Genomic DNA, 15,751 nt, shown 5'->3' with positions numbered 1-15,751 from the left:
ATATTTAAAGATTTGTTGAAATGTGTTTTCTTCCCTTTGATAAAGTAAAAGAAAAAAAATGAGGGTGTGAAAAAAATGGGAAAAATAGAGCTGGTGTGCAATTTCTCCATCAATGGGAACAGTGTGGTTTATAAAGAACCTTTATTTCAGAACAGGGAGATCAGAAAGGAAGGGGAAGATCACTGAAGGGAGAGTGGAGGGGTCTTCTGAGGCAGCTTGAGATTATTAAGAAGTCAAATTTAAGCCACCATAAAAAATGAAAACTGCTGCCCCAAACCTGCATTTAGGGGTTTTGCTATGCTGTTGTTCAGTCGCTCAGTCATGTCCGACTCTTTCGACCTCATGGACTACAGCACACCAGGCTCCCCCGTCCTTCGCTACTAGAGAAGAGAATGGCAGACCACCCTAGCATTCATGCCTCAAGAACCCCGTGAACGGTATGAGGAGGGGTTTTGATATAAAGACCTTCAACATCTGGCTCAGTGGTGGGATTCTCTCTGAGGAAAAGTTGTCATTCCTACAAGCATGGGCTTCCCAGGTAGCCCAGTGGTAAAGAGTATACTTGCTAATGCAGAAGACATAATGAGACCCAGGTTTGATCCCTGGGTTGAAAAGATCCCCTGGAGGAGGGTAAGGCAACCTACCTCCTACCTCCAGTCTGGAAAATTCCATGGACAGAGGAGCCTGGGGGGCAATAGTCCATGGGGTTGCAAAAGAGTCAGGCATAACTGAGCATGCACACACACACACCCACACACACACACACCCACACACACACACACAAAATACAGGGATGAACAAAATCCTTGTAAAACAGATTCCCTATGTTTGGAGATGTCATATTTTTTATGAACTAAAATTGCAAACTTATCCGATATGTAATATTCAGAATAATACATTTTCTCACCCCATTTTCTTAGAGGTAAAACAACCCTTCAAGCACTATTTTAATCTCTCTTTTTGTCTGTGTTTGATCTGCAGACTAAGATCAATAGCAACTATATATTTTGGTCTGTATGGGAAATGCAGTCCGTGAAATTTCAATTATATGAGTCCTATGTGGTTCAATTACACAGTTTGTAATTAGGTGTTTTAAGGTATGTTAAGAATGCAAGAAATAGTATATGGGGTATTTATAGTAGTAGTTAAAAAACAGAAAACAAAAATTTAAAATAGCTGCCGTAATAAATGCTCCCAGAGAGCATTTTCTTTTGTGAACAATATTTTACAGATTTCTATTTAAGTCCAAATGAATAAAGCGATATAATTTGGGACCTTTCTCATCCAAGGTTTGTGGTGGCTTCTGAAGTGGGTCATTTTCAAGGAGTCTTATTCCAGGTAGACTCAAAAAAGATTTGATTTTGGTGGAGGCAAAAACAAAACAAAAAAACCTAAGTAAAATAAAGTACCCCATTGTTGCGGATGATCAGGGATCGATTTTTAAAGCTACTCAGTCTCTCCCCGTCTCCTAAAATGTTTTTGGAATCTTGTGTTTTAGTTGTGCTGAAGGAAAAATAATTTTGGTTTATATGAAACACAAACAGAAAAGTTAAATTTCTGAGGAAGAATCGGTACCATGTTATAGTCAATCCAATAAATGCTGTATTTAAGCAGCTTGTGAAAACCCATTCATTACCTTCTCAGAATGACATTTACCTAAAAGACCGACTGTGGGTAATTTTTTGGTTATTCTTTAGGACCAATCCGCCACTGCTCTTCTCAGTGAGTGCAGCTAATCGAGAGAGTTTTAGGCTGGGTTTAGAATTCTTAGACAGGAAAATATCTAGTGTTTTCCTGGTAAATTTAAGTTTCATGAAACAGTAACAGTTTGTTGAATTAAGAACTCTTTCCCTGAGATCTATTGGATGGATATTTTCACATAGTGAAAGGAAAGTTTGACGTAGTGAAAGAGTAGAGGACAGAGGAGCCTGGTGTGCTGCAGTCCATGGTGTCACCAATAGTCGGACATGACTGAATGACCTAACAATTTTCACACAACTGGATAATACTGATTGTGCCATCCCTTTGCTTTTCCAACTGTTTTTTGTCTTGTCTTTACCTGAAAATGATTATATTGCTTCAGGTCTATGCTTCATGGAAATTGTAGAAAATAACTTGATTTGTTGATCAAGTCATCACTGGATGGCTCTTGGTCTAGAGCTTAACAAATTTTTTTTTTTTTCCGGCTGTGCTGAGTCTTCTTGCGTGGGCTTTCTCCAGTGCTGCGATCGGGGACGCCTCTCCAGTTGTGCACAAGCTTCTCGTTGCGGTGGCTTCTCTTGTTGCAGAGCACGGGCTCCAGGGCACACAGGCGTCAGTGGCTGGGATTCCCGGGGATTCCCGGGCTCTAGAGCACATGCTCAGTAGTTGCGGTGCGTGGGCTTAGTTGCCCCGAGGCATTTGGGATCTTCCCTGATCAGAGATCAAATCCGCATCTCCCGCATTAGCAGGTGAATTCTTTCCCACTGAGCCACGAGGGAAGCCCTAGAGCTTACAATTTAAAGTTGCATTTTCCTCTTTCAAACTCTCGAGTCTGAGACTTGCTATAAGTCTATGTAGGCCAAGGTGCAAAACAAGGTTATAGTCAGAAATGTAAATATGATATAATTGCTGAGAAATAATTCCCATTTCTGTTTTCAGAAAACTCATAGTGAAACGCAGTGTACAGGGACCACTCACTTCACACTTTTGACTATGACAGGTTTGAACACATGATTAAAGTCACATTTTCATTCCTTTCACGAGAGCGTTAGAGCAGGGAATTCAGCTATGGGTGCAGATCCAGCTTCCAAAACCAGTTGTTGTTTACTTGCTAAGTCATGTCTGACTCTTTGAAAGCCCACGGACCTCAGCCTACCAGGCTCCTTTATTCATGGGATTTCCCAGGCAAGAATACTGGAGTGGGTTGCCATTTTCTCCTCCAGGGATCTTCCTGACCCAGGGATCAAACCTGTGTCTCCTGCATTGGCAGGCAGATTCTTTACTGCTGAGCCATCAAAGAAACTCTGTAAGCAGGAGCCCAGCTGAAACAATAGAAGGAGGCTCTGGGTTAGTAAAGTGAAAGTGTTAGTTACTAAGTCTTGTCTGACTCTTTGCAACGCTATGGACTGTAGCCCACCGGGCTCCTCTGTCCGTGGAATTCTCCAGGCAAGAATACTGGAGTGGGTTGTCATTCCCTACTCCAGGGGATCTTCCCTGACCCAGGGATTCAACCTGGGTCTCTCGCACATGCAGAGAGATTTTTTACCTTTTGAGCTATCAGGCAAACTCCAAATCAAACCAGATTCCACCATAAAGGGGGAATGTATTGGCTCATATAAATAAATTCTTGTAGGTCTGGCCTTGGTGTGATGGTAACAGGACTCCAGGTCACCTGGCCACCTGGACCTTCTTTCTCTTTCAGTTTTGTCTTTCTCCGTGTGATGACTACCTTCTCATCAAACAAAGGTCACAGATACATTGGGCTTTCTGTCTCTAAAACCTCGTCCCTATCAACAGAGATCTACCCTGCCAGCCCCAGGCAGAAGAAATTGTGAAGGAAGGACTGTGATTGGCCCAGGGATTTGGAGAACTGTGATTGTATCAGCCTGTGTCTCATGACCAGCTGACGGGATGGTCATGAGACACAGGCTGATACAATCACAGTTCTCCAAATCCCTGGGCCAATCACAGTCCTTCCTTCACAATTTCTTCTGCCTGGGGCTGCCATCTATGGGGTCGCACAGGGTCGGACACGACTGAAGCGACTTAGCAGCAGCAGCAGCAGCAGCAAGCAGTGAGAGTAAACTCACTGGGAGAGATGGCGGTCTCCACCTGTGTCGATTATACGTCATTAAGGGAAAGTCGATCCTTGATAATAAAACATATAAATAATACAGTGGGGGTGGGGCTGGTGGTGCCGAGTTGAAGCCTCAGTGATGAAGAGAAGGGCATTCTGGGGAGAGAGAGAAGGCCCCCAGGTGAAGCGACCACCTACACGTAAGAACTGAGTCTAGGGTTGTAAGAGAGGTACATGCCTACTTTTCCTTTTTCTTGAAGGGCAATTGATTTGCAATGCTGTGTTAGTTTCTGCTGTACAATGAAGTGACTCAGTTATACATATATGCATATTTCAGTTATATATATATATTTCTTTTCAGATTCTTTTCCATTATGGTTTACTACAGGATATTGAATATAGTTCCCTGTGCTATACAGTCAGACCTTGTTATTTATCCATTCTATATATGATAGTTTGCATCTGGTAATCCCAAACTCTTCGTATGATCATCTGTAGATCCATCCATGTTTCTGCAGATGGCATTAGTTCATTCTTTTTTGTGGCTGAGCAGTATTCCATTATATATATGGACAACAGCTTATTTATCCATTCCTCTGTTGATGGACACTTAGGTTGCTTCCATATCTAAGCTATTTAGTAGTCCAGCTTAATCATATACAATAGGACCTGGCTGTTTATCCATCCTATATATAAAAGCTTGCATCTGCTAATCCCAAACACCCACTCTGTTCTTTCCCCACCCCCAGCAGATGCCTAGTCTTGGCCTATGTTGTTCTGTAGACACTCGGGAGCCTTTGGAAACTGTAAGCAGGGAGGTGACTCACTCTGTTTTTGCTCTCTAGTGGATCCATGATTGGAGAGCTTCTAAACCCTTTTACACCATCCCTCAGGACTGATAATGTTTGAATAGTCCTCTGCGTAAAATCAAAGCTGTGGTTTTCCTAGTAGTCATGTATGGATGTGAGAGATGGAACATAAAGAAGGCTGAGCACCGAAGAAGAACTGATGTTTTCAAATTGTGGTGCTGGAAAAAACTCTTGAGAATCCCCTGGATTGCAAGGAGATCAAACCAATCAATCCTAAAGGAAATCAAACCTGAATATTCATTGGAAGGACTGATGCTGAAGCTGAAGCTCCAGTACATCGGCCACCTGATGTGAAGAGCCAACTCATTGGAAAAGACCCTGAAGCTGGGAAAGACTGAGGGCAGGAGGAGAAGGGGGCTGCAGAGGGTAAGATGGTTAGATAGCATCACTGACTCAATGGACATGAATTTGAGCAAACTCCAGGAGATAGTGACGGACAGGGGAGCCTGACGACTGAACAACAAGAACTGCGGTGGCAGCTGGAAGGCAGGGCTGCAGGCTTGCTGGATGCCTAGAGACGAGGAGTCTGTCCAGGCAGGAGCGTGGGAGTGTGTGTCCAGCAGCAGAGCGAAGGTGCCTGCATACTAGTCTAGGCAAGAGAAGGTGGGAATGTACACCCAGATGCAGATAATGAATATTGTGAGAAGGGAAGGGAAAACAGGTGGCAAAGCGTAATTAAATCCACAGCAGTCCTCACATCTCATTAGCCCTTGTTTTCACTCTACAATAGATCTTTAAATAACAGGATTCAAGTGTCAGCTCTTTTTCTCTTTGATTCTTCCTCATCTGAACCTTCTTCCTGGGCTCGCTTGGTTTCTTCAAACTTTGATGTATTTTGGAATCACCTGAGAAGGTTGCTATGGGCCCCACCAGAATCCCAGGGCCCCACCAGAGATTCTGAGTCTATAGGTCTCAGATGGAGGTCTTGGTATTTGCATTTTTCCAAGGACTACTCAGAATCATGTGGTCTACAAACTACACTTTTAGAAATACTTCTTGGCTACTACTGTGATGAGCAGGAAGACTTCCAGAAGGTGGCAGCCTCCCATGAGGGTCTCAGTGCTTCCAGGTTAAGTCCTGGGAACACTCTGCCTATTCACTGGTGCAGGGTTGTCACATAGCAGCTGATTCTCACACCTGTCTACAACCCTCTCCCAATGTCCACCAGGTGTTCTCCAGCTGGAAAACTTGAATTCCATCATCGTGATCTTGGTCCAGTCTTCCTGTCACTCATGCCTTCATCAGCAGTCCTCAACTAGAGTCCGTGGACACTGTGGGTCCCTTGATGCCTTGTATTTAATATCATACTTTTGACAATGAGCTGTGGCCTCTTATGTGTTTTTGCACAAAATCATGATTGCTTTGTGTGTGTTAAGTTGCTGCAATCGTCTCTGACTCTCTGCGAGCCTATGGACCGTGGCCTGCCAGGCTCCTCTGTCCGTGGGATTTTCTAGGCAAGAATACTGGAGCAGGTTGCCATTTCCTCCTCCAGGAGATCTTCTCGACCCAGGGACCAAACTTTAGGAGCCAGAAAATGAACTATAAATAATAGTTGAATTGAACACATCCAAAGGAGAAAAATACAAAAGATGTGGAAAATCCATGAAATGGACAAGACTTCATGAATAACCAAGCATCTATAGTTGCTGGAATTTATTTCATTTTGGAAATTTTAAGAAAGGTGGTTCAGTTTTTGTGGTTGGATATTTCTTTGCAAAACTTTTTTTTTTTTTCCATTTTCTCATGTGTCAAACTCACTCTCTCTGGGTTGTCAGGTTTACTGGAAGAGGCGATCCGTTATATAGTAATCCGTGCCCTGGAATAATTAATTTACCTCACATGAGTGAGTACTTTATTCTGAGAACATGCAGTGTACCCTGAGTCACCGCAGACCTGGCTTTAATCAGTGCAGAGAAAGCTTGTTAATTGTCCTTCGTTTTTGTTAATGCTCGGCTCTGATTAGTGGAGCAGGCTTTTATGTTTGATGAAGACTTTATGGAGAATATGCAGCTGTTGTTTGGGCTGTCTTTTCCTGGAACTGAATCCATACATTTTAAGATCACACATAGGCATGGCATGGACACCAAAGACTTTTGCAACATCCTTTCTATCCGTTCAATTCTAATTCTAAACCGTTCAATTCTAAACAGGTCTCCCAATGTTGCAATTGAAATGAGAGAATTGATCACTCTTGAAAAACATAAAAGCGCTTGTATTCATAAAGTGAATGAACTGAGTCATGGCTACACAGTATGTAGGTAAACACAGACGAGGTGTGTACGTATTTTATCTTCACAACCAGAAGTCTGCCTTCTCCGCCCACTGTCTGTATGGATGCCTTTCCCTTTGGTTCTACAGTTGCCAGCTGCCTAGTGAAGGATTCTGGGTCTCCATTAAGCTAGACTCAGCCAGCAGCTTCCTGGTGGCTCAGATGAAAGAATCCACCTGCAAGGCAGAAGGTTTGGGTTGATCCCTGGGTTGGGGAGATCCCCTGGAGAAGGAAATGGCAATCCAGTCCAATATTCTTGCCTGGGAAATTCCATGGACAGAGGAGCCTGCCGGGCTACAGTCCATGGGGCCATAAAGAGTTGGACACGCCTGCGTGGCTAACACTTTCACTTTCAGCCAGCAGCAGGTGAGCATACACGTGGTAGCACTGCGTGCAGGGAGCCACGGTGGAGGAAGAAGGCCAACCCCGGCTTGGAGAGCCTGCGTGCTGGTGGAAAGGAAGCAAACATTGTTTCATTGACCATCCAGGGTGGAGGCATGGAGTACAGTAAGGAAAAAAGTGTTGGCTGGAGTTTTCTAGTCAGAAAATAGTCCAATGACAGATTATCAAAATAGAAAGTCTGTTTTCTCCCTGATGATTGTTGAGACAGTATTAGCTGGCCTGAAATTTTTCTATACTGCATTGAGAGTGGGACAGTGATGAAGAAAAAAAATCTCAACTGCTGGTGAATCCAAAAACCACTAATTATTGTGCTTTAGCTTCTCCATCTCTAAATTGGTGATAATATGTTAAACCCTAATATGGGTTTAACAAAGCAGGGGGCACTGGTGAATTCTGTATGTACCTTCCCTCCACGTAGTCCCATGGAATAGAACCTAAGACCTGTTCAAAGGTGGACCTGTTTGGGGAGATTATATGGACCAAGTGCTGCAGTAGATTTTGAAAACCAACAACCATTGTGGGAAAGAAGGTGACTCTAGTCTTTAGGTCGTGCCCATCCAGATCTGTCCTGCATGTGTACTTATGATTTCTTTCTGAAATACAGATCTGTTGATGATACTCCACCATTCCCATGAATAAGGCATCCTTGGATCCATGTTGTCATTGGCTGAGAATACATTAACGAGGTGCCAGGCACGGTGATAAGCATTGATGACACTGTTTCCCCCACGAAGCTTCCAGTTGGGTTGTGGAGATAAACTTTAATTATATGGTTGAAGATATAATCTCGTATTTTCCCCTTCAGCCTATAGAATAGGCTCTTAAGCATCACATATTCAATATAAGAGTGTCATGTGTCGTTGTTGTTCAGTCACTAAGTCATGTCTGACTCTGCGACCCCATGGACTGCAGCACGCTAGGCTTCCCTGTTCTTCACCGTCTCCCAGAGTTGGCTCAAACTCATGTCCATTGAGTCAGTGATGCTATCAAAACATCTCATCCTCTGTTGCCGCCTTCTCCTTCTGCCTTCAATCTTGCCCAGCATCGGGGTCTTTACCGATGATTTGGCTTTCTGCATCAGGTGGCTAAAGAATTGGCGCTTCAGCTTCCGTATCAGTCCTTCCAATGAGTACTCAGGGTTGATTTCCTTTACGATTGATTGGTTTGATCTTGCTGTCCAAGGGACTCCAGCACCACAGTTCAAAAGCATCAATTCTTCTGTGCTCAGCCTTCTTTATGGTCCAACTCTCACATCTGTACATGAGTACTGGGAAAACCATAGCTTTGACTGTAGGGATCTTTGTCTCTGCTTTTTATTACACTGTCTAGGTATGTCATGTGTGTGCCTCCCTAATTAGAGGGAAGCTAGTGCTGCAATCCATGGGGTTGCAGAGAGTCAGATACGACTGAGCGACCAAACAACAACAACAACGCTCTTTTGTAGTTTTGTGTACATAGGGTGTTATTGAAGGGGAGGTGGTTTGACTGGCTTAGCACACCCTGTGGCAAAAAAAGATCCCTCTTTGCAGTGAAATACCTCCTGGCCTTTGTTTGAGAGGTCGTATGCATTGACCTGTACATGACAGACTAGAACGTGACCCTTGGAACACTCGTCCCCAGCCTGAACAGTGCGTCCACATCATGAAGATGTCCACGTTTCCCAAACAAGGGCGCCGTGGGCTCTGGGTCCCTGGAACCTACCGAGGCTGTTTCTCACCCTGGAGGATCGTATCTGTGCTGGTGGAGGCAGGGTAGAGTTACAGGGAGGTGTCTGGCAGACAGAAGCCTCACTCGGTGTCATGTTAAGGACACAAAGCAATGGAAAATGATCCTGTGAACATTCATGTAAAATTCATGTATTTCTTTTATTCCTACAGCAAAGCTGTAGTTTTCAATAATTTCTGCATAGAAATTTTTGTTAAATCGCTCCCTGAATGAACTAAAGATTACTTTTAGCCTGTGTGGTTTATATTTTTCCCAGTGAATGAATGTGAGGATGATCTCAGAGGGGAATAAATAACACGTTTACAAAAAAACTCTCTTTAACCTTTCAAAACTCACTCTTGAATGATAAAGAAAAAATCCAAATCCAAGTGGTACTGAGGGAAATAGGGTTAGTATGAGACAAGTAGGAGCTTCAATACTCCATTGTTATTTAGTCTCTAAGTCGTGTCCTACTCTTTGCAAGCCTATGGACCGTCGTCTGCCGTTCTCCTCTGTCTATGGGATTTCCCGGGCAGAATACTGGAGCGGGTTGCCATTCCCTTCTCCAGAGAATCTTTCCGACCTAGAGATGGAACTCCACATCTTCTTCATTGCCAGGTGTACTCTTTACCGCTGAGGCACTGGTGGGTTCTTCAATTCTGTAGATGATGGCTTATTATTAAAAATAAAACTGATTGGATACTTAGGTTGCTTTCACATCTTGGCTATTGTAAATAGTGCTGCAGTGAACACTCAGGTGTATCTTTTTGACATGTGGTTTTCTCTCGATATATGCCTGAGAGTGGGATTGCTGGATCATATGGCCACTCTATTGTTAGTTTTTTGAGGCACCTCCTTACTGTTGTCCATAGTGGCTGTGCCGATTTACTTCCCAGTGACAGGGTGGGAGTGTTCGTTTTTGTCCACACCCTCTCCAGCATTTATTGTTTGTAAATTTTTGGATGATATCCATTCTGATTGATGTGAGATGATAACTTGATTGTAGTTTAGATTTGCATTTCTCTAGTAAGTAGTAATGTTGAGCATCTTTTCATGTGCCTCTTGGCCATGTTTATGTTTTATTTACTCCAATAAAAAACTTTAAAAAATTCTGTACAACCAACAAGGACCTACTGTATAACACAGGGAACTCTGCACAATATTATGTAACAACCTAAATGGGAAGAGAATTTGAAAAAGAATAAATACACATATATGTATAACTGAATCACCTTGCTGTACACCTGAAATGCACACCACAATGTTCATTAACTATACTCCAGTACGGAATAGAAAGTTAAGACCACAGAGGTCAAGAGGAAGGAGCATAAAGAGCTCTGTGGGCCCAGAGTTTTGGAAATGTGGGGAAAACAAGCAAAACAGTTTCCTTCCTTTTGGAATTTTCAGAGCCTATGAATACATTTTGAATTTCCCAGAAGTGAATATAGTAGATAAGCATTGGGTTGGTCCAAAAGTTCTTTCAGATTTTTTCCATGAGATGTTAATGGAAAAACTTGAACAAAGTTTTGGGCTAACCCAATAGAAATGAGAACCAGAAGTAAGGCATCAGAGTCACAGTGAGTGAGTAGGTCCAGGAGATTCAGGATGAGGGACAGAAGATGACTGGTGAGCAGACAAATGGTGAGGGGCACTGTGCAGAGAGAAGTCCAGTGTGACCACAGTTTCAAATTTAGGATTTTAGGCAATAGTGCAGCATTTGGGGCTCTAGAGGAAAAAAGAAGATGGAACTGGCTTTATAGGAAGATAATGGGTTTTGAATTTTTTAGGAGCTTGTTTTATTTTTGATGCTGGCAGACTAGCTGATGTACTGATGTCCACATCCAGAGACTAGAAAGCTGGGCAGAGCCAAGTTGGAGCCTTGGATATTGATGAAGACTTCCAGGAACAGTAGGGTTTCCAAGGATGCAAATTATAGTCACTTATAAAAATCAATCAATGATGTAGTGGTGGGCAGAAGGGTAAAGCCAGCCTAGTCAGCTACCTGCTGACTCATATTCTGATTGGGACCATTATCCTGTTTAAACAGAAGCTAATCTTTTCTTGCAGAATCACGGCTTGTGCGATGACCATGAATAAGTACGTGGAAGAGAACGTGTCTCAGAAATCCTACACGACCATCAAGTATTTCATGAAAATGCTAAGCAGCGTCAGCGAGACCCTGATCTTCATCTTCATGGGCGTGTCCACAGTGGGGAAGAACCACGAGTGGAACTGGGCCTTTGTCTGCTTCACCCTGGCCTTCTGCCTGATCTGGAGGGCACTGGGTAATGAGCACGTGTCTCCTCCATGGGCCTAGGAATCTGGCATTGGAGGACTGGTCTCTCCTTCTTTCCCTCTGCTTTGTGGTTGCTCTTGTTACTTCCCTTCATCTTAGGTTCTTGTCTTTCTTATCTCCTTCCTCCAGCTCCTCCTCTTCCTCCTTGTTCTCCATGTCCTCCTCCTCCTCCTTTCCCTGCATCCTGACATATTTTTTTTTCTTCCTGGAGTATTTTTATGGCTTTTACTTTAAGTGGAATTAACCTCTCTTGGTGTCTCTGACTCCATGTTCTCACTCACTGTCTTGGAACAACACAGGGCCCAGAACCCAGTGATGTGAGCCAGGATGGTAGGAAAGGGCTTCTTCTGAAATACAGTAGATGCTCTGTGGATGAACTAATTTGGTTCAAAGAGCATGGTCATACGTCCAATTTGTTAGTAAGTTTGACAAAGTTAGCCTGGGTACCCAACTAACACAATTGGCTATATAGTACTCTCCTATAATAGGTTTATGATACTTTGCACACAAACAGTACTAATAAAATACACAAAAAATAAAGAATAGATTTTTAATCTTACTCTACCTTGAAAAGTACGGTAGTGATAATACAGCAGCTGGCATCCAGGGGCTCGCATCGAGTGAACAGGCACGAAGAGTTACTTCCTGGAGGAGGGAGAGGAGGTGAGAGATGGTAGAGCTGAAAGATCGTCAGCAACAGGAGACGAAGGGCGAGCTGCAACTTCACTCATGCCTGACATTCACTGCACGTGTTCTGGTTCCTTACTGTGTTCAATTCTATGTACCCTCTTGCAAAAATGATCCTGAAACTTCTAGGTGGTAGCTCTTTTTATCTCGTCATAGATGACATCCTGGGCTTAAAATGAAGATACTACACTAACTGTACTCTACAGAGTTGTTGTTGTTTAGTCGCTCAGTCGTGTCTGACTCTTTGCGACTGCATGGACTGTAGCCTGGCAGGCTTCTCTGTCCATGGGATTTCCCAGGCAAGAATACTGGAGTGGGTTGCCATTTCTTCCTTCAAGGGATCTTCCCAGTCAGGGATTGAAACCACATCTCCTGCATTAGCAGGCAGATTTTTTTTTTTAACCACTGAGCCACCTGGGAAGCCCAGTCTGTAGAGTGCTATACAGTAAAGTACAAAACCCCCGCCACTTGTAGAGAATGCACAAACTTGACAAGTCACAGTGTAAGCCGGACAAGTAAACTCGTTTATGTGGTTAGACATGGAACAGATGTTCACACCTTTGAAAGTTCGACACCTGAAAGTTCCTGTGTTGGGGACTTAACTGTACTTTGCCCTGAAACAGAAAACTCACCTTCCTGTTCCCGTGTCCTGGCCTGACGCATTCCGTTCCCCTCGGTTTTGTTTGCCTTCTCAGGGGTCTTCGTCCTGACTCAGGTCATTAACTGGTTCCGGACAATTCCCCTGACCTTCAAGGACCAGTTCATCATTGCCTACGGGGGGCTCCGGGGGGCCATCTGCTTCGCGCTGGTGTTTCTCCTTCCGTCCTCAGTGTTCCCCCGGAAGAAGTTGTTCATCACGGCAGCAATCGTGGTCATATTCTTCACTGTCTTCATCCTGGTGAGTAGAGCTCTGTCTCCCAGCAGAGTCCCTCCTTTTACCAGGAGGAAAAAGGGTCACTTGGAGGGTCACCTTGAACTTCTCTCATAGGATGCCATGTTGCTGAGGTGTCTTGAGGCTTTGGTGGGCTTCCCCGGTGGCTCAGTGGTAAAGAACTCACCTGCCAATGCAGGAGATATGGATTCAATCCTTGGACTGGGAACATCCCCTGGGGGAGAAAATGGCAACCCACTCCTTCAGTATTCTTGCCTGGAGAATCCCATGGACAGAGGAGCCTGGTGGGCTATGAAGAAGAAATGAAAATTGCTCAGTCCTGTCCAACTCTTTGTGACCCCATGAATAGTCCATGGAATTCTCCAGGCCTATAGTCTGTGGGAGTTGGACATAACTTAGTGACTGAACAACAGCAACAACTTGAGGCTTGGTCATTAGGACAGGAGAGAGACAGTATTTCATCAGGTCGCTGGATTGTGCAGCAGTCTCAGAGAGTCCAATTTGGTCACTTGGCCAGCACAGAAGAATTACTATTTAAGGAAACAGCTGTGTGAGCTGAGCTTCCTCTTGGAAACTTATTAACCGCCCTTGCTAATCCTTGGCATTTGTCTTCCTCTCTGACCTCGTAAAGGTGCGTGTTAATGCTAGCTGTGCTATGACCTTCCAGCAGCTCTGGGATGTAGGTTCACTGTAGAGCTGTGCATGGAACGGCGGGAGGGGTGAGTGCAAGTTTAACATGGGGAGGAGGTAGTAGTAGGAGGGCATGGGCCTGAGTCAGGATCCTGACTTTGCAAGTTTACCGACCTCTTTAGGTTAATCATCTGAGCGACTTTCACTTTGGGCTTCCCTGGTGGCTCATCTGGTAAAGAATCTGCCAACAATGCAGGAGACCTGGGTTCAATCCCTGGGTTGGGAAGATCCCCTGGAGAAGGGAATGGCTACCCACTCTAGTCTTCTGGCTGGAGAATTCTATGGACTATATAGAATATATAGTCCGTGGGGTCACAAAGAGTCGGACGTGACTGAGCAACTTTCACTTTATGTTAATCATCCAGCTCTTAAGAGATTCTATTTTGTGGATATTCATTTAGAAAATTGGAGAGGGAAATGGCAAGCCACTCTAGTATTCTTGCCCAGAGAATCCCATGGACAGAGGAGTCTGGTAGGCTACAGTCCATGGGGTCACAAAGAGTCAGACACCACTGAGTGACTAACACACACACATTTAGAAAATATGCCCAGGGCTCCTGCTGTTTGCCAGACAGAGCTCTGGGCTTTTAGAATCCAAGAGTGAGCAAAATATCCAGAAATATCCCCAACCCTGTGGTGGTTCTATTCCAGTGAAAGTCAGTCTGGTAGTTGAGGCAATGAGAGTCTGTGAGAAGGTGAAAGATGCTGGACTGTAAGAAACAGTAGGGTCTTCCCTGGTGGTGGTGGCTCAGTGGTAAAGAGTCTGTTAACGAAGGAGACACAGGTTGGATCCCTGATCCAGGAAGAGCCCACGTGCCACAGAGCAGTGAAGCCCATGTGCCACAACTGTTAAGCCTGTGCTCCAGAGCCTGGGAGCCACAACTACTGAGGCCGCGTGCCACGACTGCTGAAGTCTGAATGCCCTGAAGCCTGTGCTCCACAACAAGAGATGACCCTGCATTGCGAAGCCCGTACACTGGAGCTAGAGAATAGCCCCCAGTCACCGCAACTAGAGAAGGCCCATGCAAGTAGCAAAGACCCAGTGCAGTAAAAAATAATAATAATTAAAAAAAAAAGAAACAATGGGGCTCAGGCCAGGGGAGGGGGGAGCAGGGTTATAATTCTCGATTGAATAGTCATAGAAGGCAACAATGAAAAATGTGGTATTTGAATAAAGGTTTGCAGGAGGTAAAGGGATTAGCTAAGCTGAAGGACATTCCAGGCAAAGGGGGCTAAAGACAAAGATCTGAAGGCAGTGTGGTCATGGCCCACGTGGCTGGAGGGGAGTGCAGCGTGGGACACAGGAGGTGAGGGAGGGTCTGGGGTCCTGGGTCATGTGGGGTCAGGCGGGCCACTGTCAGGACATGGGCTCTTCTCCAGGTGAAATGGAAGCAGCATGGGAAGTTTGGTGCTGCTGTGGGTGTGCTTCACTTTGTAAGAGCATCCCACCGGCTGCTGTGGGGAGGGACAGTGAGGATGAGCCAGTATGGTGGGGAATGGGGTGGGGGGCAGTGCAGCCGGTCAGCAGACAAAGCAGGAGGATGGCGGCCAGGTGGCGAAAGGGCTGGGGTCCTGGTTCCACCTGACTTCTGAAGGTGGAACCTGCAGGACCCCCGATGGGTTCAGTGTGGGGTGTCGGGAAAAGGAGCCGTGAGGGACCGAACTATACGGACTGACTGGCCCCACATGAGAAAAGGCGGGCTGTGGGTGGCGCGGTGGGAGGGGTTGGGGGCTGTGAGACCTGTGGGTGGGGGTGATGAACAGGAGGGTGCGGTACCTGAGCCTGGAGTCCAGGAAGGAGCTGGGTCAGCAGCACAGGGCTGGGATCCACAGCTGGGAAGCTGGAAGTGATCACCAAGGGGGTGAAAATCCATTGAGGAAACCAAGAGAGGACCGGTACCTGGCTTTGGGGCAGCCCAACCTTAAGACCCTGGGAGGAGACGAGGCAGGTGAGGAGGCCAAGGAAGTGTGATAAGTGACACTCACCATAAGAACACAGGAGATGTTTTGTTTGATTTTTTAAAAAAATATTTTGTTTGCCAGGTAGTCACGGAATGCTTTCTAGGTGCCTGACTCAGATGTAAGCACCTTTGATGTTAGCTCTTTAAATCCCCATAACTGTTCTAAGGCACACACTCTGGGAGGAAGCACTGTCTTTGCTCCC

The 15,751-nt window shown here is 45.1% G+C and overlaps 1 protein-coding gene across 2 annotated transcripts in view; it reads left to right on the top strand.

Annotated features, from left to right (window-relative positions):
- The window catches only part of SLC9A2 (solute carrier family 9 member A2), a 91,103-nt gene that overhangs the window by 43,826 nt on the left and 31,526 nt on the right, over positions 1-15,751 (top strand). For both annotated transcript variants that reach the window (XM_070379867.1, XM_070379868.1), the window contains 2 exons: positions 11,090-11,307; positions 12,701-12,903. In XM_070379867.1, coding sequence (XP_070235968.1) covers positions 11,090-11,307; positions 12,701-12,903 — 421 coding nt within the window. The remainder of the gene's footprint in view (positions 1-11,089; positions 11,308-12,700; positions 12,904-15,751) is intronic.

Source organism: Bos mutus, chromosome 11, assembly GCF_027580195.1.
Source record: "Bos mutus isolate GX-2022 chromosome 11, NWIPB_WYAK_1.1, whole genome shotgun sequence".
Classification (NCBI taxonomy): Eukaryota; Metazoa; Chordata; class Mammalia; order Artiodactyla; family Bovidae; genus Bos; species Bos mutus.
Note: the sequence above shows the minus strand (reverse complement) of the source record. Positions and strands in the feature narration are given on the sequence as shown.